Source organism: Oreochromis niloticus, linkage group LG14 (assembly GCF_001858045.2).
Source record: "Oreochromis niloticus isolate F11D_XX linkage group LG14, O_niloticus_UMD_NMBU, whole genome shotgun sequence".
Taxonomy (NCBI): domain Eukaryota; kingdom Metazoa; phylum Chordata; class Actinopteri; order Cichliformes; family Cichlidae; genus Oreochromis; species Oreochromis niloticus.
Window position 1 is genome coordinate 4,372,353 of NC_031979.2, and position 23,100 is coordinate 4,395,452.

Sequence of the window (23,100 nt, forward strand, 5' to 3'; positions counted from 1 at the left end):
GGAGGGTGAAGGTAACGGTGGTCCCAGTGGTAATCGGAGCAGTAGGTGCAGTGACTCCCAAGCTAGGCGAGTGGCTCCACCAGATCCCGGGAACAACATCGGAGATCTCTGTCCAGAAGAGCGCAGTCCTGGGAACAGCTAAGATACTGTGCAGGACCCTCAAGCTCCCAGGCCTCTGGTAGAGGACCCGAGCTTGAAGGATAAACCACCCGTAGGGGCGTGCTGGGTGTTTTTTATATATATGCATATATACATATATATATATATGCAAAACCAGGGTTTTGGGGTAGCCGCTCTATCACTGAGCACACTGCTCCGACATGCTACGGTTATGAGCCGAGTTATGCCATGTCGCAAGTTTTGTGAGGTGCTCTTTTGATATTTAATGGATCGGATTACATTTTTTATTTCTCTCCGATATCCGATCCAGTAATTTACGTCAGTATCGGACCGATACCGATACGTAATATCGGATTGGTCCATCTCTATTTATTATGTTGCTCTTTTTTTTCTTCTGCTTGTTTTCTCTTTCTTCTTTCTCAGCAGGTGATCCAGGTGATTTATATATGCATTTTTTGTCTGCTTATTTTGTTGGTTTTTGTTTTTTTCTCTTTATCCCCGTCCCTCTTCCCCGCTGTTTTTCTTTCCCTCTTTCTTTCTCCCCTTTCTTTTCCCCAGTCAAGTCTGTTCCATATTTAGGAAGTGAAAATAAAATAAACAATAAAAGGTCAATCAAATAGACCATTACGGCAAGGCTGGGATGGTCCATTTGGTAAAGTAAATCCTTTGGGCATCTTTCTTCGCCTTTAGACAATAATTCTGATGGCAAAAGAGCCAAAAGGGATAGGCAAAAAAAAAAAAAAGGAGCCTACGGATCTGTTAAGGGCTATATATATGTGATGTATGCAGTAGGGCTGCACAATTAATCGTTAGAAAATCGCAATTCATACTTTATGCGATCTCATTTCCAAATGATAACGATTTAAAAAAAAAAAAAAGATGACGATTGTACTGCATTTTGATCCGGGACATAATCTGCATGAAAACAAGCGCTCAGTCTTCCTTTCTAAACAAATGACAAGGGCGGAGCCTTATACCACGTGATACAGAAGCCAGCTGGCAGGGAAAAAACAACGGAGAGCACGTGAGAGAAACTGCCTGAGGGGAGAAAACACAATGAGTGCAGAGGAAAAGCTCGCTGATGGCGGTGAGAATGACAACCCCACTGTAACATTAATTCCAAGAAAAGGTTCTCATTCCTCCGTGTGGAAGTTTTTTGGTTTCAAAGAAGACAATGAGAGTCAAAAAGATATCATTTGCAAGCTGTGTTTTGCCATAGTAGCAGCACCGCAAGCTAACACTACGAATTTGTATACTGGCCAAAAAATACCTCTGTATTCCTGCCACAAGTTCCCCTTCTGAAAGGGTGTTCAGCACGGGGGGGGGGGACATTGTAATGTGTCTCTGTTCCTCACTGAAGCCTCAAAATATTGACCGACTTGTCTTCTTGGCAAAAAACCTTTAAGCAGCTGGCTGCATAAAAAATGTTCTCTGTTGTGGTCCTGCGATGGTCAACTATCATATTGTCATGTCAAGCGTTATATTTTGTTAATAATTGTGGTTTACATTTTAAGAAACATACTTATTACCTACCTCTCTTATCACCTTACACACGGAAAGAATACTGTTCAAAATGTTATTGTTAAAAATATTTTAAGGTTTTGTACGTAAGAGTAGACAAGTGAGACATTTATTGTTTTTATGTTCAGTCTCAACTGTTACGAAGTTGCTGTGCAGTTAATAAGTGCAATAAATATTTATATTGGAAAAGAAAACCGTGAGAGAATCGTGATCTCAATTCTAAGCAAAAAAATCGTGATTCTCATTTTATGCAAAATCATGCAGCCCTAGTATGCAGGTCAGCTACAGTGTATGGATGCAAATGATGGTGTGGGGGCATGCGTGTCAGTAGCTTGGAGACGACTATATAAAGTGAAATATAATGTACCAGGATCCAATGGAACTCCAAAAGACAAATGAGAGAAATATGGCATCCACCTCTGATTGATAAAGTTCCACAGAGAGTGGTTAGACATCCAGACACACAGCACTACATTCAATTGCGCATACAGACCCATGCATTGTGAATGGTATCACACATAACCAGTGTATGAGCAGAGGCACAGAGATACACAAACACACAGTTATTTGTGATTTGTGGCTCAGGAGGTGAGCCACAACCATTCCCAAGTAATTCATACAATTCATACAAATCATCTACTAATCAGAAGGTTGGTGGTTTGATTCCTGGCTGCTCCAGTTAGTACATCAAAGTATCCTTGGGCAAGATACTGAACCCAAGTTGCTTCTAATATGCTAATCAGAGTGTGAATATGTGTGTGAACACTGGAAAGAAAGCACTTAGATGTAGAAAAGGTGCTTGTATGACTGTGTGAATGAGTCATGTTGTTCCATGCTAAAAGCTAAAAGCAGTCCATTTACCATTTATTTAGTTGTTGCATTAAACACAGATTAAAAATCAACTTGATGTTTGTTAAAATAAAAATAAAATACAGAAAACATTTTGGTACCCTTGTTGCACATTGTTGCCCCGAGTTGCATGTTTTCCCTGTGTCTGCGTGGGTTCAGAGACATCCAGTTAGTGGGATTAGGTTATTCTAAAGTTGCCCATATGTGTGAATGTCTCTCTGTGTCTGTCTTCCTGTGTTAGCCGTGCGACAGACTACATTTATACCATACAGGGTAAATCAAACATAACATTCAACCACTAAAATGAATCATTTTTGATATTTTTTTCCTGTTCATGACTAGAAGTCAGTAACTGTAATTTAGTATCTTAAAAATCTTCTTTAAGATCTTAAAAGTTTTTTTTATCAGCTCAGCTTAAAATCATAAATGATAATAATAATAATAATAATAATGATAATAATAATAATAACAACAACAATAATAATAATAATAATAATAATAATGATAATATCAGACTGGGTAGTGGTCTAATAAATTTGTTAAACATTGTACTTATACTAGGAATTGGTGCAACCTTTTAATTCATTCACTGTTTAAAACAAATTGTTTTACTTTAATATTGTTTTACTCCAACCTGCCTGTCTCCTAACTGGGTGCTACTTGGAACCGGAACAACTGAACTGCAGTATATTTGTGCCTGGTATGATAATATTAATGTCATCCTCACTGACATCATCCATAGCCTAGAGTAGAAAATACAATCTGAAGGTTGGAGTTTTAATTTACATAGATTACACTCTTCTAATTTCAATCAAAGTTTGGCTCTGTTTGACATGAGGATCCACCTCAACAGTTCAGTCATAGATTATCCTATAGTTTTTTATTGTTGACATGTTCCTTGGCATTTAAAAGTGATGCAGTATAAGCTGTAATTTCATGGTATCAGACAGGTAGAGCAGCTTGTGAACTTAAAAAACTAACCCAATATTTATTTAATAATTTCTTTTTAATTTTAAATATTCACCAATGAAATTTATACGTTGAAAATATGACTGATCTCATCTCATTTTGATTTACTTGGAAAAAAAGAAAAAGAAGGTACTTTTAGATGCTCCCTGTGTACTATTTACAGTTTTCATATTTGCAAACTTACCTTTGGATGGTGTGATTAATAAACGCGCAATTTCAAACAGTGGTAACTATTAAATTCACACTGAAGGTGTGGGTGGGGTTTTCTTATAATGTGTGCTTTCATAAAAGGATTTCTTATTCCACCTTCCTATAAGATTCCAAGCTCCCATGAGCTCACTTACTCAAGCAGTAAAGCTGTGACTTCCATTAAACCTAAGAAGGTTTAGTGATTAGGCTTTAGGGTGGCAATTCAGCCACTTTTTATTCCATTTTGTTTAATCCACTTTCCTTCTTTTCTACTTTTTCCTTTCTCTGACATCTTACTTTTTATATCATTTCCATTGCACCTCTTCCATTTTTCTCCACTCCACATCAGTGACAGGAAGCAGCTGGGAGACATCATTGATGATGATTTGCAACCACATATTAATTTTTTATCCTAAATATATTAGGCTAGGAATCTGGAAGGTCAGCAGCATAATGGCCATTGTATATTTTATGAGCAGCAGGAAGTAAAGCTCCCGGAGTTAATCATGGAAATGAGGAGGTTTTCAGGTAGAGACAAGGGCGCTGCTTAAATCATCACATGAGGCACCCTAAAAAGGTCAGGCACTTCAAAGTGAGACTGAATTCCAGAGAATGGATAGAGTAGCTGTAATCATTTGGAGAGCCCTGCTATTGTCTACAGGCAAGATACATTTGTGGAGGTGACATTGGACAATGTATTTCAGCAGCTGCTGCATGTTAGTATATAATACTGTACTGCAGGCTGTAAATGTTTAAAACAAGTAATGGCTGAGAGAGATGGAAAAGGCAAATGGAAAGGCTTATAACATGGTTTATGTGATGCTGGACACTAAACAAGGAGAAAAGGACTTGGCTAGGCAAAGAAATCAAGGTTGAAAGGATGTGCAGCAGGTTAGGGGTATTAAGGACAGAAAAGGAAACAAGTAAGACTTCCGGCTAATGGCGGCTTGGAGTGAGTAGTGTTTTGGTGAGCTCCTGCACGGTCGACCTTTTTTTTTAATAATTACTGGGCACTTTTTTTCCTGACTCGACCCCAAGCGATATCTAACTCGTTTTAAAATAGTACACTTTTTCATTTTGGTCACTAAAATGCCACCAAAGCCGACTAAAGGAGGAAGCCCGATTCGGCCTCACCTGCGGCCTGCTTCTCCTGATGAGCCCTTGACCCATCCCGAGTCGGGGACTGCGGCCCAGGCCGCCACCAGTAGCGATGTCGGCGCTCTCAAGGCGGAGTTGCTTTCGGCTCTCCGTGAGGACTTTGCTGCTACACTTAAAACGGAGTTTCAAGCTATCCTTGGTGAAAGTCTTTCCTCCATTAAGTCCGAGCTTCTCTCCTTCAAAAAGGAATTGTCCTCTGGCCTGTCCGCGATGCAGGAGAGTTTCACTGGGCTAAAGGTAACGGTCGCCGAGATGGAGCGATCCCTGTCTACCTGTACCAATGACATCGTCAGCCTCCAGAGAAAAGTGGAGCATCTATCTAAAGCGGTAGCCAAGTTGGAGGATAAATGTGACGACTTGGAGTCCCGGTCCCGGCGTCAAAACATCCGCATCGTTGGGGTTCCAGAGGACGACCCATTGTCGGCATCCACGGCCGCTATTTCACGGTTGTTGAAGGAGGCCTTTGACCTCGCCGAGGAGCCGCTGCTAGACCGTGCTCACCGTACTCTGGCCCCCAAGCCTAAAACAGGTGAGCGGCCCCGTCCCATTGTAGCGAGGCTACACTACTACACTGACTGTGTTAAAATCCTGTCGAGGGCAAGGGAGCTTCAGCGGATTAAGGTGAACAACATGACCATCTCCGTTTTCCCCGACTACACCGCCAAGACAGCCCGAGCTCGTGCGGCCTTCGCGGACTGTCGCCGTCAGCTCCGAGGAATCGAAGGGGTCCGGTTCGGCCTGCTCCACCCAGCCCGGCTGCGGATTACCCATGATGGGGTCACACGGGACTTTACCTCTCCAGAGGAGGCCAATACTTACATTAAGACGATAACCAAGTGAGGAAAAAAAATGTATATATACTATAATATATTTAAGGAAGCAATTGACGTCTCCGGTTTATATTTCACCGTTTGAGGAGTGTGTTTTTCTTCGTCTGGGGTAAGGTATTCTTTTAGGTTCAAAAATGTATGAGTCAGTCTTAAAATGTTTGTCCCTTACAGGGTTAATTTAAAAACAATATTTTCACTTAGGCATTCTTAGATTAGTGCCTGTCCTATGTTTCCATTTTATATTGTGTGTCTAGGCCTGCGGGATTCACCCGACACTTAAAGGTGTTTTTGTTTTTGTTTTTTCTTGTTCCTATTGCTATTTAGCTGAAAGTACAACTTTGTCAATGACTCCCATAGGAGTCTGCACCGCTCCTTCGTTTGGGGAAGGACAGTGCAAGCAAGGGAGGGGGTGGGGTGGGTGGTCTTTGTTTTGTTTTTGTTGTTGTTTTTCGTTCTGTTTTTGTTTTGTTTTTTCCGTCTTGTTTTCCTTTGGGAGGGGGGTGCCTACTTACTTCTGCTATAAATGACTGATCACATGTCCTGTGGTATACAAGCCTCATCAAGTTCTTCCTCAGTTAGATTTTTAAGTTGGAACGTCAAAGGCCTTAACAACCCAGTGAAGCGTTCTAAAATATTTTCACACTTGAAGCGTCTAAATCCAGATATAGTATTTTTACAAGAAACACATCTGCAAGATACACATCATTGCAAGCTCAGGTACTCATGGGTTGGGGAGACCTTTCATTCAACCTTTAACTCTAAAGCCAGGGGAGTAGCTATTTTAATTAGTAAGAAGGTTGATTTTACGGTTTCCAAAACAATTGAGGATAAAAATGGTAGATTTCTTATAATTGCTGGTAAACTATTTCATACTCCTGTTTTGTTGGTCAATATTTATGCTCCAAATTTTGACAACCCTGATTTTACAAACAATGTATTTAGCACTCTTCCTTTTCTTGACACCCATTGCTTAATTCTCGCTGGGGACTTGAACTGTGTAATTAACCCGACACTAGACCGCTCCTCACCTCGTGTCTTTACTCAGTCCTCTATGTCCAAATCAATCTCTGACTTCATGTCTCAGAATGGGTTTGTAGATCCTTGGAGGACACGTAATCCACAAACAAAAAAGTTTTCCTTTTTCTCTCAGGTACACCAATCTTATTCCCGTATAGATTATTTTTTTGTTGATGGTTCTCTGATGCCTAAAGTCACATCTTCTGAATACCACCCAATTGTTATATCAGACCATGCTCCACTAAGCCTTGATATAAACTTCACTGGTAGACCTCGCTCCTGCCCTTCTTGGAGGTTCAACACTCTCCTACTATCTGCTGATTCATTCAACCAGTTCATTCTATCAGCAATCGATGACTTTCTTGCCTTTAATAAAAGCGATTCAGTCTCCTCCTCATTATTATGGGAAACACTGAAAGCATATCTGCGTGGCCAGATTATTTCTTATTCAGCTAATCTTAATAAAAATTCCAGGGCCAAGGTAGCAGAAATTTCAGCAAAAATTCAGGACGTTGACAACCAAAATGCCATTAATCCATCACAGATGTTATTGAAGCAACGACAGGATTTACAGACTGAACTTGATCTCCTCACAACAGCTGACGCGGAACGTCTTTTGATTCGATCCCGTGCTACCTACTACGAGCATGGTGAAAAGCCAAGTAGACTTCTGGCACACCAACTGAAACGTAGAGCCAGCTCTCGCACAATTTCACAAGTTAAAGACCAGTCTGGCAATCTGGTTTCTGACCCTGTCTCTATCAGTGGATTTTTAAGAGATTCTACTGCAATCTCTACAGCTCTGAATCACAGTCAGTTTCAGATGAGATGCTTGCCTTCCTCCAGAATTCTGACCTTTCCACAGTAAATAAATCAGTTTCTGATGAGCTCGATGCTCCCATTAAAATAGAGGAAATTTTTGGCTCAATCAAATGTATGCAGAGCGGTAAGGCCCCAGGCTCAGACGGATTTCCGGCTGAGTTTTTCAAAAATTTAAAGACAAGCTGGCCCCTCTCCTTCTTGATGTATATAATGAATCACTGCGAAATGGCCGGCTGCCCCCCACTTTAACGCAGGCATCTATTTCAGGTTTACTGAAGAAAGGCAAAGGCCCTATGGCCTGTGAGTCCTACAGGCCCCTGTCTCTCCTAAATGTAGATTTTAAGATTTTGGCAAAACTACTTGCAATTCGGCTCGAGGCCGTTCTTCCACAGATTATCTCACAGGAACAGAATGGATTTATCAAAGGCCGTCAGTTGTTCTTTAACACACGTACGGTGCTAAGTACAATTTTTTCTGCTCACTGTCCCTCGTCTCCTGAGGTGATCATTTCTCTAGATGCAGAGAAGGCCTTTGATCGGGTTGAATGGGATTATCTTTTTGCTGTACTGACTAGGTTTGGGTTTGGAGAGAGGTTTGTGTCTTGGATCAAACTTCTTTATACATCCCCTCAGGCTTGTGTCATCACCAACTCAGTTCGATCTGATTATTTTCCACTATGCCGTGGCACTCGCCAGGGGTGTCCTCTTTCTCCCCTTCTCTTTGCGTTAGCCATAGAACCTCTTTCTGTTGCTCTGAAATCCCTCTCTTCCTTTCATGGAATTATCCGTGCAGGTGTTGAACTTAAGGTATCCCTGTACGCAGATGACCTTCTTTTGTATGTTGCTGACCCCATATGTAGTCTTCCTTCAATTTTATCTGTCTTGGAAAAATTCAGCTCTTTTTCTGGCTATAAAATTAATTTGCTCAAGAGCGAATGTTACCCTGTGAACTCTTTAGCGTTAACACTCGAGCAGTCTGCCATTCCTTTTAAGCTCAGCCCCTCGGGATTTAGGTACTTGGGAATTAATATTACACGAACTTTGCCTTTACTGTTTTCTGAGAATTTTGCCCCCCTGGTCTCACAATTTGCATTAGATTTCCAGAGGTGGAATTCCCTCCCACTGTCACTAATTGGCAGGATTAATATTATCAAAATCAATGTGATACCCAGATTTCTCTTTCTATGTCAGTGTATCCCCCTATTTTTGCCCAAACAGTTTTTTAAGTCCTTGGACCAGATGGTCTCTTCTTTTTTGTGGAATGGAAGGGCCCCTAGACTTAGGCTCTCTTTATTACAACAGTTTACCTCTAATGGGGGTCTTTCCCTACCAAATTTTTTAATGTACTATTGGTCTTCGCATATTCATAAGCTGACCTACTGGCTAAATTCGCCTAACCTGATTTGGTGTAAACTTGAAATTCAATCAATTTCTCCATATTTTTCACCCGCCTCCCTTATCTATTCATCACTGCCTGTTAAAACATCTTCTGTTGCTTCAAATCCCGTAGTGCTCTCTACACTTAAGATATGGTTTCAGTTCAGGTCGCATTTTAAATTCATATCCCCCTCTACCAGATTACCATTGTTAAGGAATCATCTATTTTCCCCTGCCACTACCAACGCCGCCTATTTGACGTGGCACGAAAGAGGCATAAAGACCATGAGTGCCCTTTACAAAGATGATGTCTTTCTTAGTTTCTCAGAGCTATCCTCAAAATTTAACCTACCTCCTACTCACTTGTTTCTCTATTTACAAATTAGACATTGTGTCTCATCACTGTTTCCAAATTTCCCAATTCTCCCTGCTGATCCTCCATGGGTTGACCTTCTGCTTGTTAGGCCTAATCAAAAATCACCTCTATCAAATATATATTGTATGCTTATGGCGACCGAATCTGACTTATCAGGTAAAATCAGAACCGCCTGGGAGCGTGAATTAGGTGTTGAACTGTTTGAATCATGGTGGAATAAGGTGAATCTCATCATGCGTTCAAGTACACCATGTGCTAGGCTACAGCTTATACAGTTTAAAGTAATAAACAGAGTCCATTTCTCAAAATCCCGTTTATCTAAAATTTTTCCTTCAATTATAGACCAATGTGACAGATGTCACACCTCCCCTTGCAATCTAAGCCATATGTTTTTTTTCTGTCCGAGTTTGAACAAATTTTGGAGTGACTTCTTTTCTGTACTTTCGGGGGTTTTTGGAATTCAGATCCGAGAAGACCCTCTAATAGCCATTTTTGGAGTTCCAAAGACCCCTCTTAATATAACTCCCCAGCAAAATGAGATCTTGGCCTTTTGCTCTCTTCTTGCTAGACGGTGTATTTTACTTCTTTGGAAATCTCCCACGCCTCCATCTGCATTGCAATGGCTTAATACTGTCCGGACATTCTTGAGGGTGGAGAAGATCTCACTCACAGTGAAAGGTAGTTCTGCAAAATTTATCCACAAGTGGACACCCTTTGTGGAATATCTCAAATCTGTTCCTTAGTACAATGCAATTTACCCATCCTGCGACTATATTGAAAAGAATTTGGAATTTACTCCTTTTTTTTTTCCTTCTTTTTTTTTTTTAAGGTAGGCATAGGATTTAAGCACCCCCCCTCCCCTTTTATTCTTTTCTTTTTCCTTTTTATTTATTTATCTATTTTTTTTTTTTTTAATGTTGTTTCTTCAATTTTCTGTTCTTCTGTTGGTATGATGTTTGGGGGTTTTTTTTGTATTTTAATTGCTCTTTTGTTTAACAAGTTAAAGTTAAAATGATTGGGAAAGAAACGTTTGAGAAAATATGTCATGTAAGATGCATATAATACAATGTATATAAGTTTCTATAATCTCTCAATAAACAAATTAAAAAAAAAAGAAAAAAGAAAAGGAAACAAGTGAAGAGAGTGTGCTCAGAAGATAGAAGAAGTACTTTGAGGAGCTAATGAATAAAGTAAATGAGAGAGGAGGATGCGTGGAGGACAGGAAATGCAGAGCATGGAAAATGTCGGGGCAGCTGTGAAGAAGATGAAGAGTGGAAAGGCGGCTGGTCCAGACGACATACCTGTGTAGGTATGGAGATGTCTAGGAGGGCAGTGGACTTTTTCATCAAACTGTTTAACACAATCCTGGATATTGAGAGGTTGCCTGAGGAATGGAGAAGAAGTGTGCTGGTACTGATTTTCAAGAAAAACTTTAATGTGCAGAACTGTACTGACTACAGGGGAATAAAGTTGAAGAGCTATACCATGACACTATGGGAAAAAGATGCTGAAGCTAGGTTGAAAAGACAGATTATGATCGGTGAACCGCAGTATGGTTTCATGATGGTGCAGGACATGTATGAACGCAGCGAGATAGTGGTGAGGTATGCAGTAAGAGTGACAGATGTTTGCAAATTTGATGGACAGGCAGGAATCTCTGTGGACAATGGTGTTTTGAGATGAGAGGGAACAGGTGGAGCAGGTGAAAGAGAGTCTGGAAAGGTGGAGGTATGTGCTGGAGAGAAGAGGAATGAAAATCAGTAGAGATAAAACAGAATACACATGTGTGAATGAGAGGGAGACAGGCGAAAAGTGAAAATGCAAGGAGTACAGATAGTGAGCAGTAGACTGGTTTAAATATCTGAGGTAAATCCATCAAAGCATCAGACAGAGCACCAAACAGATGAAGAACACAGTGCAGGCAGGGTGGCATGGGTGGGCACCGGTGCCAGGGGTGTGACAGAAAAGTAGCAGCAAAACTGAAAGGTAACGTTTGCAAGATGGTTGTGAAATGTGCTATGGTGTATGTTTTGGAAACAGTGGCACTTTTTTTAAGTGCCATTGTTGTCTTGACTGTCTGTTTGTGACTGTTGTCACTCTTGTCTTTATTTTTTAAAGAGAGAGAGAGTTGGAACAAGCATATATACACACATACACCCACAACACACACACCCACACACTTATTCAGCAGGATAGCGTAGTTGTAAAATTACACTCTATCCAAGCTTAGCTTGGATATGAGTAAAGGAGAGATAACTGAAGTCCATGACATCGCCCAACAAAGTGTATGTCAGGTGTTGAGGAACCAGAATACACTGATGAGAAGTGGACTACTGGAACAAGAAGGCAATGGCCAAGAGATGAGAACAGGGCGCTGCTGGAATGCCACTATTCAAGTAACCCCATTGGAAGGGGTTACATGAAGAGGATGTGGGATGTCTAGATCTTCGATAGCCAAAATCTACACTAAAGGCAAAACAACTAGTAGCTCAGTGTTCCAACATTCAGAAGCAGGAATTACTATCACAACTGGAGATCAATAAGGTACAACACAAATGCTACGGCAAGGGGGAGCCAGGATGTCAGGGTAAGGGGAAGATATCATCACTCCCACCGACACAGAAGGAGCGTTGAGTGAAGTAACAATTAAGTGAAGTACCCTCTGAAGGTCTACTAGAAGATGTGAAAGTAGCATTATGGATAATCCCTACTGCAGCCATTACAGAAAAAAAGCCCCACCTGATCTAAACTATGGCAGCAGTGATCACAGAGATGCTTGGGTACAAAATGAATAGTCCCAAGGAGTAGTGCCCTCCATAGAAAGGAGAGTAGAGGCTAAGAGAAAAGTAGCAGGGAGCAAAGTTAGCCAACTATTGGAGCTACAGAAAGGTGCAATAAAGAAAGGGGTGCCTAAGGCTACGTTCACACTGCAGGCGAAAGCGCATCACATCCTACTTTTTTGACCGTATGCGACCCATATCCGATCATGGTATGACAGTTTGAACAGCACAAATCCGACCCAGGTCACTTTCGTATGTGGTACTGAATCTGATACATATCTGATGTTTGAGAAAGCGACTGCTGTTTGAATGGTCATGTTGCATTAAATCCGTCTTTTACGTCACTGACACTTCAGCGCTGGAGAAGACAAACGACTCCGTGTCCATATATATATCCATATATACCTCTGTACGGAAGTAGCAGCCACTGCGCCAAACAAGGCCATTGTTAAAGCACAGGCTCTCTGTTTTCTCAGTGTCCTTCTTTCTCTAATTAATTTGTCAAAATTCTGTCGGTTACGACTGTGCAGAAATTGATAGACTGCTGCAACAACACCTACTAGCTCTCTAGCCGCCATTTTCACTTCCGTAAAAAGAGTTGTTTGTGACGTCTTCTTATGCACATGCGGGCCGCTTTGTGGGCCGTGAACCGTTCACACTAGAGCGCGTCACATTTTATTTGTAGTGTGAACAACCAGACAAAAAAATAGGATTTGATCAAAAAATCAGAATTGAGCATTAAGACCTGCAGTGTGAATGTAGCCTAAGAAGTATAGCAAGTTGTCCACATGTGAGGCCTTGGAAGCTGCTAAGCAAAGACTCACAACCTTGGCTAGCTGCTTGAAGAGTTATACATGAGATATAAGGCAGGAGAATAAACGAGCTGCACTCTACTGAATCATTCAAGCTGTACTCTCAGTGGCAGGGGAACAACATGAGAACAGCAACCCCATCAAGGCTGGAGATGGAACAATACTGGAAGAGCATCTGGGAGAAGAACACAACACATAACAGCAATGCTCAGTGGCTAATGGCGCTAACAGCAGACCACAGCAGCCTCTCTGAACAGGGGCCAGTAACTATCACAGTGGAAGGCATCCAAGAAAGGTTCTCCAGTATGAAGAGTTGGACAGCACCAGGCCCTGACAAGATTCGTGCCTACTGGCTAAAGAAGCTGACTGCACTTCATGAGCATCTGGCAACACAAAAGAACCAGCTGCCAATTAACGAGAGACACCTGGAATGGCTGAAAGCCGGACAGTCTTGATCCCCAGAAGGGACTGGTTCCATCCAAGTACTGGCCAATAACCTTCCTCAGCACCACGTGGAGGCTCCTGTCAGGCAATATAGTGGCTAAGATGAACAGGCACATGGCTCAATACTTGAGCAGGGCACAGAAATGAATTGGCAGGAATACCAGAGGGGCAAAACACCAGGTACTGGTAGACAAAACAGTTGCTTGAGATTGCTTTACTGAAGGCCGGACAGTCCTGATCCCCAAGGACCGACAGAAGGGACAGGTCCAAACCAACTACATTAACTTGCCTCAGTACCACATGGAAGCTCTTGTCAGGAGCAGCTAAAATGAACAGGCACATGGGTCAATATATGAGCAGGGCACAGAAAAGGATTGTCAAGAATACCAGAGGTGCAAAACACCAGTTACTAGCAGACTGAGCAGTCAGCCAAGGCTACGAGAACAGGCTCACGAACCTGTGCACTGCCTGGATTGATTATAAGAAAGCCTATGACTCAATGCCTGACACATGGATCCTGGAATGCCTAGAACTATACAAGATCAACAGGACCCAAAGAGAATTGATCAGGAATTTGATGAGGATGCTGTGAACAACACTGGTGGCACAAGTCAACCTTAAAGTGTGGGATCTACTTAGGAGATACCATGTCTCCACTACTCTTCTGCACAGGCGTGTGTGTGTGTGATCACTGACAACACTGGCTACGGGTACCGACCAGGGAATGGAATCGTCAACCACCTCTTCTACATAAATGACATCAACCTGTACGCCAGGAGTGAACAAGACATTGATTCACTCATCCACACCACTAGGATATACAGCAACAACATTTATCTGACAGAACTGAAGAACAAGCTTCTTCAGTTCAGAACTGAAGAAGCTTCTTGGATGAGAGGTAAAACGTCTTCAAGCAACTTAAAGAAGTCCAGACGCTTTTCCTTCCAAGCTCCTTAGACTACGATGACCTTGATGACTGAGAACCTTCACAGACAAGCACAGGATTTTAAGTGCGCCTTGTAGTCCGAAAAATACGGTAATGTAACTATATCTGTAGAGATAGTGTATATACATCTACATATGAAACTTTATCTTTTTGTAGTTTCATCTAGAGAAAGAAACTGGTTTATTACTGAGGTAATTTGTAAGTTTTGTTATTCTTAAATTTTTACAGCAGTATTTTGAGGTGTTTTGAACAGCTACAATTCAAAGCTTTGCAAAAATCTTGCTAGCATACAGGGTCAAGTTGTGAAATAACTAGCATCTGAAATAACTATAATTGTTACAATTTTGTATTTACTGTTTAGATGACTGTTAGGGTGCCTGTGTTGTTGACCCAGTGTTTTGTGTTTATGGATTTTGTGTCTTGTTTAATCATTATTGTTATGTTCTCTGTGTGACCTATATTTCCTAGTTGTCTCCAGGTTTAGCTGGCTGCTTCCCCAGTCATGTTTCTGTGTTGCTCTCTCCCCCTCTCTTGTCTCTTGCTCTCTCGTCCTTTCTCATCCCATCACTCTATTCCCTGTATCTAGTCAGTCTGCACCTCAGTGATTCTGTTTCCTGTTTTATTCTCTTGTCCTGTGTGCTTTGTGTTCAGCTCTGCTTCTTCTGCCTCATCTAGTGTGCTCCAGCTGTGTTCCCATCCCATATTATGTTTGTCTCTCGCCTGTTCAGCCTCATTAAAGGGCAAGCCTTGATTTTGACCTCCTGCTGCTTCCCTGACTGCATTCTTGGGTTCTCCTAACCCAACCTGACAACAACATTAAATTCCAAAAGCATCCCACACTAAAGTCTAGTTTTTATGACTCCATCCTCTGAAAGACAATGGGTTAAATGGAATCCATGGAAGAGTGGTAAAGTGAAAAACACTATTAATGGAGCTCATCTAAAATTTGAAAGAAAATACCTTAATAACTTTTAAAGCATTAGAGGGAATATTCTTTGATCTGATGAGATAAAACACTGGGTAATCAATGGATCCATTTTGCATTGGCACTATTTGCAACGAGAGGCTCTGCAGTATTGACTGGATTGAAACATTGTTAAAGTGGAGCACTGGACAATGATGCCCTGAATTTTCACATAGACAAACTGCTACAGTCTTGGCTGTCATATAATTTCTTGTACTTGCTTTATGCTTAACTTTAAAAAAGAATCTTTGCCAAGGAGATTGTCTTTTTGGTTGCATTTGAATATATGTGTGCATGTCATTCTGGCTTTAAACAAAAAAGCCGAAAAGGTTTTAGCATTATATCTTAGCCCAAGCCTTTCACTTAGAAGTTATGATTCTTACAATTATGGTTTGTTTTTTCATTGTATAGAACATACTGGATAAACATTTAATGTATCTTGTCATATTCAACCTCTGACCTCTACTTCAAGGTCAGTAGATTTGATATTAAAGATTAACTTTCAAAAAAATCTCTTTGTCTTTAAAAATATACTTAAAATCCCTTTATTTGTATAGGCAATATTTAGGAAATGACACTGGTAAATGGTGATTGTAAAATCACATTATAGTTTTTATCTAAATCACATTTAACCTCTGATCTTCCTTTCATTCACATTGACCCCCAAATTTGTTATATCTTTAAAGAAACTACTGTTATATCAAAGAATGAGCTGCATAGATAGTTAGTATATAATATAACATTGTATAAAATGCTCAAGTTATTTATGTCCTGTTATTTAAATCAATACCCTATTATTCATTGTTTACTTCAACATAACGTTTGCGTAATCAAAGTAAACATCTGTCATGCTACCCTCTTGGAGTGCTTCATATAAAACTATTTAATAAATTAGTTACTTTACCTAAGACTTTGGTTATGTTCATTGTTTTTCAAGGTGGGCCATGGTATTTTCACTTCTTAGAATCTTGTTACCTTATAGTAAGTTAACAATAGTCTGTACTGACTACTGTACCAACTCCTTTTCCTTTTCTCTTAAATAGATTCCAAATTTTAAAACTAGTGTTGAATTTTCCATGTTTTATTTATAGGCAAATACAGAAAAAAAATCTTTCAATGATGAAAACTAAAAAACCGTACCCGTACTTTTGGTTTTGGGTCATTGATAACAATGTTAAATTTTGAAAAATTATTGGAGTCCAGCTCTGAATATCTGCACACATGTAACTGATTTAGTCATGTATTAGGCTTAAATTGGGCTTCAAACTTTCCTTTTTGCTAAAGCATATAGTTAGGGCTGGATCGGGTGACCCTGAATCCTCCCTTAGTTATGCTGCAATAGGTGTAGACTGCTGGGGGATTCCTATGATGCACTGAGTATTTCTTCTTCAGTCACCTTTTTCACTCACTGTGTTAATAGACCTCTCTGGATTGAATCATACTTGTTATTAATCTCTGTCTCTCTTCCACAGCATGTCTTTATCCTGTCTTCCTTCTCTCACCCCAACCGGTCGCAGCAGATGGCCCCGCCCCTCCCTGAGCCTGGTTCTACTGGAGGTTTCTTCCTGTTAAAAGGGAGTTTTTCCTTCCCACTGTCGCCAAAGTGCTTACAATGGGTCATATGATTGTTGGGTTTTTCTCTGTATGTATTATTGTAGGGTCTACCTTATAATATAAAGTGTCTTGAAGTGACTGTTGTCATGATTTGGCGCTGTATAAATAAAATTGAAATTAATTGAATTATTTTTAGTTAAGTCACTGAGTAGCTGCAAGCCAAAAGAAATTCCCTGATAAATTAAAACTATTCATAGCATTATATTTCAAAATATCGCTTGAGCGTAAATGCCTACAATTCTGTTGTACATGTCTGCACCTAACTGTGAGTGTGATCTACAAGGACATGCTGTTTAGCCATTTAAAAAGGTTGTCTTTGTAAGAGGGTACCATGTTGACACTATAATCAATACTGTATCGGCAACCTGTGTTGCAGGCTTAGTTTTTATTCATACAGACATTGTGCTGCTGTCCTGCATGTAATGACTCTGCATACATGTCAGTATTGTACATTTGTGTTTAAATTGTCCTTGTCTGACTGTTTAAACGCTTATTGCACAATATTGGCTTTTTGTTAGATGAATAGCTTCAATTCGCATATCGATTTTTCAACACAGTCTGCAAAGATATAAAACTTACGCATCAGTTGTTCTGACAGGAGAGTGATTTGCTGACCATGTTTAAAATATAGCTCCACTATGTTTCTTTTTCCTTCTTCCTTCCTTCTTACTCTGAACCTTCTTCTTCTTCTTCTTCTTACATATGTTTGGATTTTAATAGAATATATACCAGAAATATTTCATAAACCTGAACATTCTTAGAACATTCTCTTGTAGTCCTCCCACTTCTGAAATATCATCTCATGTTTCTTTGCAAGATAAAATTAATTTGAATAATGAAGTCAGTGAGGAGATTTATTTTCAATTCACTGTTTTTAATATAACATCAAGTCACAACACGAGTCAGTTTAAGTCAAGAACATACAATAAAGAAAACCCACTGATTCTATTTGAGCATGCACACTGTGAAAGTTGAGATGGTCCTCCATCTGTCAGAAAAAATTTGCTGTTATGGCATTTGTCAGTCAATTCTCAATCTCCTTGTGAATTCACACTGCACATTTTTGCAGGTCTGTGACAGTTGCTATGGTGTCTGTGTTTGATTTGAAACAGGTTTTTTTTTAAGATTTCCCTACACAGTTTGCTTTTTTAATGTGTGTCAATGTGCATATTTTTAAGAACATGTTGATAAAAACCTGTACACTGTGAAATAATTTTTACAGTACTATACTATAATTATAGAGCACATAAACCAGGCGTGTCCAAAGTCCGGCCCGCGGGCCAATTGCGGCCCGCGGTCTAGTTTTAATTGGCCCGCAAGTAATTTTATAAATTGAATAGAAAATGGCCCGCACTTCAACTTTTGCTTGAGTGTATTGCACTTCTTAGTTTTAACACCAGGGGGAGCTGCTGTTGATCAAGGCAGTTGCTCCACCAAAAAGGACAATCACAGAAGAAATTTACCCCCAAGTTTTGATTTGCACTGAAACTGTGGCAGTTATGAAAGAGTATAATGTACGACGTCATTATGAAACCAAACATCAGGTCTATGCATCCTACACTGGTGCTGAGCGAGAGCAGAAATTAAAGCAAATGCTAGCTCTCCTGCAGGGTCAGCAACAGTATTTTTTTCGTGCTCAAATTGTCCAGGAAAAGGCTCCAATAGCAGCTATGAGGTCGGGATGGAGACCTCATAAAACACGGCCTCGTTAAAGTCACCGAAATAATGTGCCCGGAAAAAGTGCAGGACTTCAACAACGTCAGCATGTCCAGAAATACAGTTGTGCGACGCATTGAAGACTCGTCAGCCAACATTAAACTACAACTGTTTGATAAAGCTGTGCTCTTGATTTTTACTCCATCGCATGCGATGAGAGCACTGATGCCACAGACACCGCACAGCTGCTAATTTTTTGCGGGGAGTGGACGAGAGCACGAGCACTTTAGGTGAGTAAAAATATATTCCACAGTACCCGTGTGTTAATGTGCAGGTACACATGCTTCAAATATCAATAATGCGCATCAATTCTGTCACTACCCTGCTTTTGCGCACCACTTTCTTATATGCGTTTTTCTTGTTAACACACAGAGTGCACAGCGCACGCACACGCAAAGTCAGCTGATCTCATCTGATGCAGATCTGCTCCTTGGTCAAGTGACATTTGTCCGGATTTTTTGGCACGAGTGGCGTCGGATCAGCACCGCAGCTGGATGGCCCGATTTACATACCCAGCGCAGCTGATACTCACCAGAATAATTTACTAAAATTATATGCACTCCTGTTATTAAGTCCAGTTCAGTCTGTTAATGTTGATAATCGTTTCAAACGAACGTTAATAGATGTTTTGCTAAGCCTAATAACTTAAATAACAAGCTTGAAATGTCCCCGTCCCATTTTCCCCTTTGTTTTTTCTCTGTGCTGTAAATCTTCTGTCTAAGAAGAAATCTGCTGCTGTTCTGAGAATGAGCTACCAAAGCTTTTTCTGAATAAATCAATAAAGATCCATTTATGGAAAGCTGTGATGAAGGCAGTTTTGTCTTTAATTATATTCAACAATATAACACATTTGACCATTTTTAAGTGATTTTTAAAACAGCAAAGGTTATATACCTAATTTCTAGTAAGTGGCCCAGCCCCTCCTATATTTTTATGTATGTGGCCCTCAGCGAAAAAAGTTTGGACACCCCTGACATAAACAAATGATTGACATGGTCCTGGGGCTGTGACCCAGCATTTATGTGTTTGGACTTTGACTCTGGTTTATTTAATATTCTAAGGTTAGGATTTTGTTCTAGGTTTTAGTTATTTTTAGAGTTGTAATATTTGTAATCTCAGATCTTAGTTTTGTTATCTAGTCTTTAGGTTTCTATTATCATGCCTCCTCGTCTGTGAAGGTTCTCAGTCATCCAGGTCATCGTAGTCAAAGGAATTTGCAAAGAAAAGCGTCTGGACTTCTTTGAGTTGCTTGAAGACGTTTCACCTCTCATCCGAGAAGCTTCTTCAGTTCTGGCCGAGAGTCCCAGATTTAAACCCAGTGGGAGTATCCCCCCAAAGAGGGACAAAGGACCCCCTGGTGATCCTCTAATCACATGAGCCAAGGTGTGAAAGCGGGTGTGGTACCTAATCAGCCAGGGTTTCGGGTGAGCTCATTGTGAAACCTGGCCCCACCTTGTCATGTGAATTCCTGAGGTCAGATGGCCCAGGATGTGAGTGGGCGTTAAGGCGTCTGGGGAGGGAACTCAAAACTGGATTATAGATGGCAGACAGTTGGTGTCGTAAACCACCACCTCTGTTCAAAGATGGTCGCTCACAGTGGACATAGATGGCCTCTTTCACTCCTCTTTCACTCTTTCGAGGATGCCAATGTTCACATTTTGGACAGAGAGGACAGATGGTTTGAAAGAGGAGTGAAAGAGGCCATCTATGTCCACTGTGAGTGACCATCCCGATATTAAGACATCTATCGTCCGATAACGATATAAATCACAAAAATGTAACATTTTCTGTAAATTCTGTGAATGTCGGGCAGCTCGACTTGCCTGAAGTGTTTCCAGCTGGGCGTCGCGTACCTGGAGTCGAGTGTTTTAACTGATGCATGAAACGATACATTTTTAGACATAGGTTGTAACGGCCGCCGTTTTCTTTGTGAGTATTTATTACACAGCGTGCTGCGGGGAAAAGCCTGTTCTAACGTTTGAGTCTAAGGTTTATTTTTTAGCACCTGACGGCTCTTTTTTTGCTTCTCATCCGTAAATACTCTGCATCTTTCACGTGATTCAGTTTATTTTGAAAAGTCTCAACAGGATCTTGAGCTTTATTGTGAAAGGTTTATGTGAAAAATAAACAAGCGGACATGAGGTGGTTTTACCGTCGTTGTTGCTAACCACAACGCATAAAAACAAGCGCTTGTCCGTCTGTAGTGTGGTTATATTAAATATAAGAGAAAGAGAGAACTTTAGGAAATTAACATAGCCACTACAGTGACCATCAAAATAATGAAAAAATATTGCCGTAAACAGTTTATTTTGCGACACCACGAAACAAACGATAGCGTAAAATGAAACGATAGACGTTTTTATATCGTCATCCGATATATATCGTTATATCGAACAGCCCTAACTAAGTATGTACTTTTCCATTAACGTAATTTATTGTAGTAGTTCGTATGCTGAGCAAAAGTATTTAACATCAGGCTTATCCAGTAAGCTACCTCATAACTTTTTCTTACCTGGACCTCCACTCCATAGCCCGTATAGACAGTGACGATATAGTTGCAGTCAGTTGTAGAGTAAAAAGCAGAATTGGTGTGTGGTGGAGCCTCGATGTAGCCTTCTGGACCAGTCAGGTTCAGCTGGCAGGGAACTGCAGGAACAACCACAGCAGAATAACAATAACACTGATAGAAACAGTGTGGAAGCAGGAACACGAACCTACATTCAAAATAGATTCAAAACTCCATTCCAAACAAAAGTTGCTCTCAATGCAGATGGTCCCCTCATTATGTTTTTGTTATAGTAATAATGACCAATAACCCTGTTATCTTATCTTCCCTTACAGATTATAATAATAGGGTTTGAGTCTGTTAAGACACTTTATGTAATGTCAATACTTTCTACAAACAGAAGATCCCAAAATGATACTATGTTTTAATTCTGGGTAAAATTTTGAACGATGTTTAAAATGGAACAGACCTTTCCAACTGCAGTTAAGGAAAATATTGATTATGTTCAATGTATCTTGAGACCACAGTATCAACTATTGATAGTTTAACGATTCTATTGTTATAACAGTCAGTCTGACACAGATATCAACTTACTTTAATGTTTGATCTGTATCTGGATGTATTATTTGTATAAGGCTTATCTGCCATTACCCACAATGCAGGTGAATGATAATTAAAAAGTGCTTGGACTGAGTGTATGTGAATTGGTTTGTAGTAAACAGTGCTTCGAGTGCTTAGTTAGAGTATCCATCTATCTGTCTTCTGCCACTTATCCCAGTAAAGATAGCAGGGGACAGCAGTCTAAGCAGAGATGCCTGAACCCTCCTCACCACATCCAGCTCCACCAGCTATTATGGGGGCACTCTAAGGTGTTCCCAAGCCAGTTAACAAACCTAATCTCTCCAGTGTGTCCAGTGTGCAAATCCCTGGGAGGATTTGCATGTCCTGGGAGAAACTAGAAGGTCATAATTGTCCCTCTAGTTAAGTTGTTCCTGCTGAGATGCCAGACTATGTGCAATTTTGATGATGGAGACCTGACTCCAATAAAGAACAAGGAATACGTCTCAGGCCTGGTGGACAGGCCTTAATTTCATGAGACACTGCCCAGCACCTGCAGGAAGAGCTATAGAGGTCCATTGTATTGTGGACAGGGTCCCACATAGCAGACAGGACTGGGCTGGATCTGGTGTCAAACCCGGCACTGCTGGCTGACTTCTGGCATGGTAAGTGGTATGTCATCCAGATGTGGGCCAGGCCTGGCGTAGATGGCACTGTTTACGTGATGGCATGCCACATCTGGCCCGATTGTGGTTTGGTTTATGTGGCCCAGGCTCATTGAAAACAGGTCTGGCCCGGATCCGGCATCAAGCTGGCACTTCTGACTGACTGGTGTCATGGCAGGGTGTATGCCGCAATACTATACTGCTATGGTAGCCAATGTTTCAAATGCAGGTTTGACCGTCTGCATGTCAAAAGTCTGAATGTGTGTAAATGTAGTCAGGAAGCACTCAGTTTAGAGGAAAGTGTGTGAATATGGCATGTTGTATGGAGGACTTTAAGTAATCGAGGAGATTACTGTCTGAACAGAGTTTTGTCATGTTACTTTTGCACTATTATGTTCCAGCACATGTTGTTATTACATGGCTTGATTAAGGTACACATTAGGCTGACATCTGGGGCCAGAGCTGAAACTGTTCTGGACCAGCACAGGGCCAGCAGTGTGTCTGCAACTGGCCCGTGGCTGCACACAACTTACACATGGCCCACATATCACAAAGAATGACGGCCCTTTGGTGTCCCACATCAAGTTTGCCAGAGGTAATCCACACATGGGCCAGCACGGGACCACCAATGTGTCTGCAACTGGCCTTGTGCTGGCCCATGTGTGGATTACCTCTGGAAAACCAGATCTGGGCCTGCAAAGGGCTGTCATTCTTTGCAGTATGTGGGCCATGTGTAAACACATTGTGTGGGCTATGTGGGGTTGACCCTTGGGAGTCCAATCCCCAGCTGCTTAACTCTAGAACACTATCGCTGGGTGATTTTCACCCGAGCAAATACATTTACATGATTTCTCTTTCCTACAGCTGT

The 23,100-nt window shown here is 40.8% G+C and overlaps 1 protein-coding gene across 1 annotated transcript in view; it reads right to left on the reverse strand.

Annotated features, from left to right (window-relative positions):
* sez6b (seizure related 6 homolog b) overlaps positions 1-23,100 on the reverse strand; it is a 151,131-nt gene that overhangs the window by 121,200 nt on the left and 6,831 nt on the right. Inside the window, exon 2 of the mRNA XM_025898305.1 lies at positions 21,016-21,149. Coding sequence (XP_025754090.1) covers positions 21,016-21,149 — 134 coding nt within the window. The remainder of the gene's footprint in view (positions 1-21,015; positions 21,150-23,100) is intronic.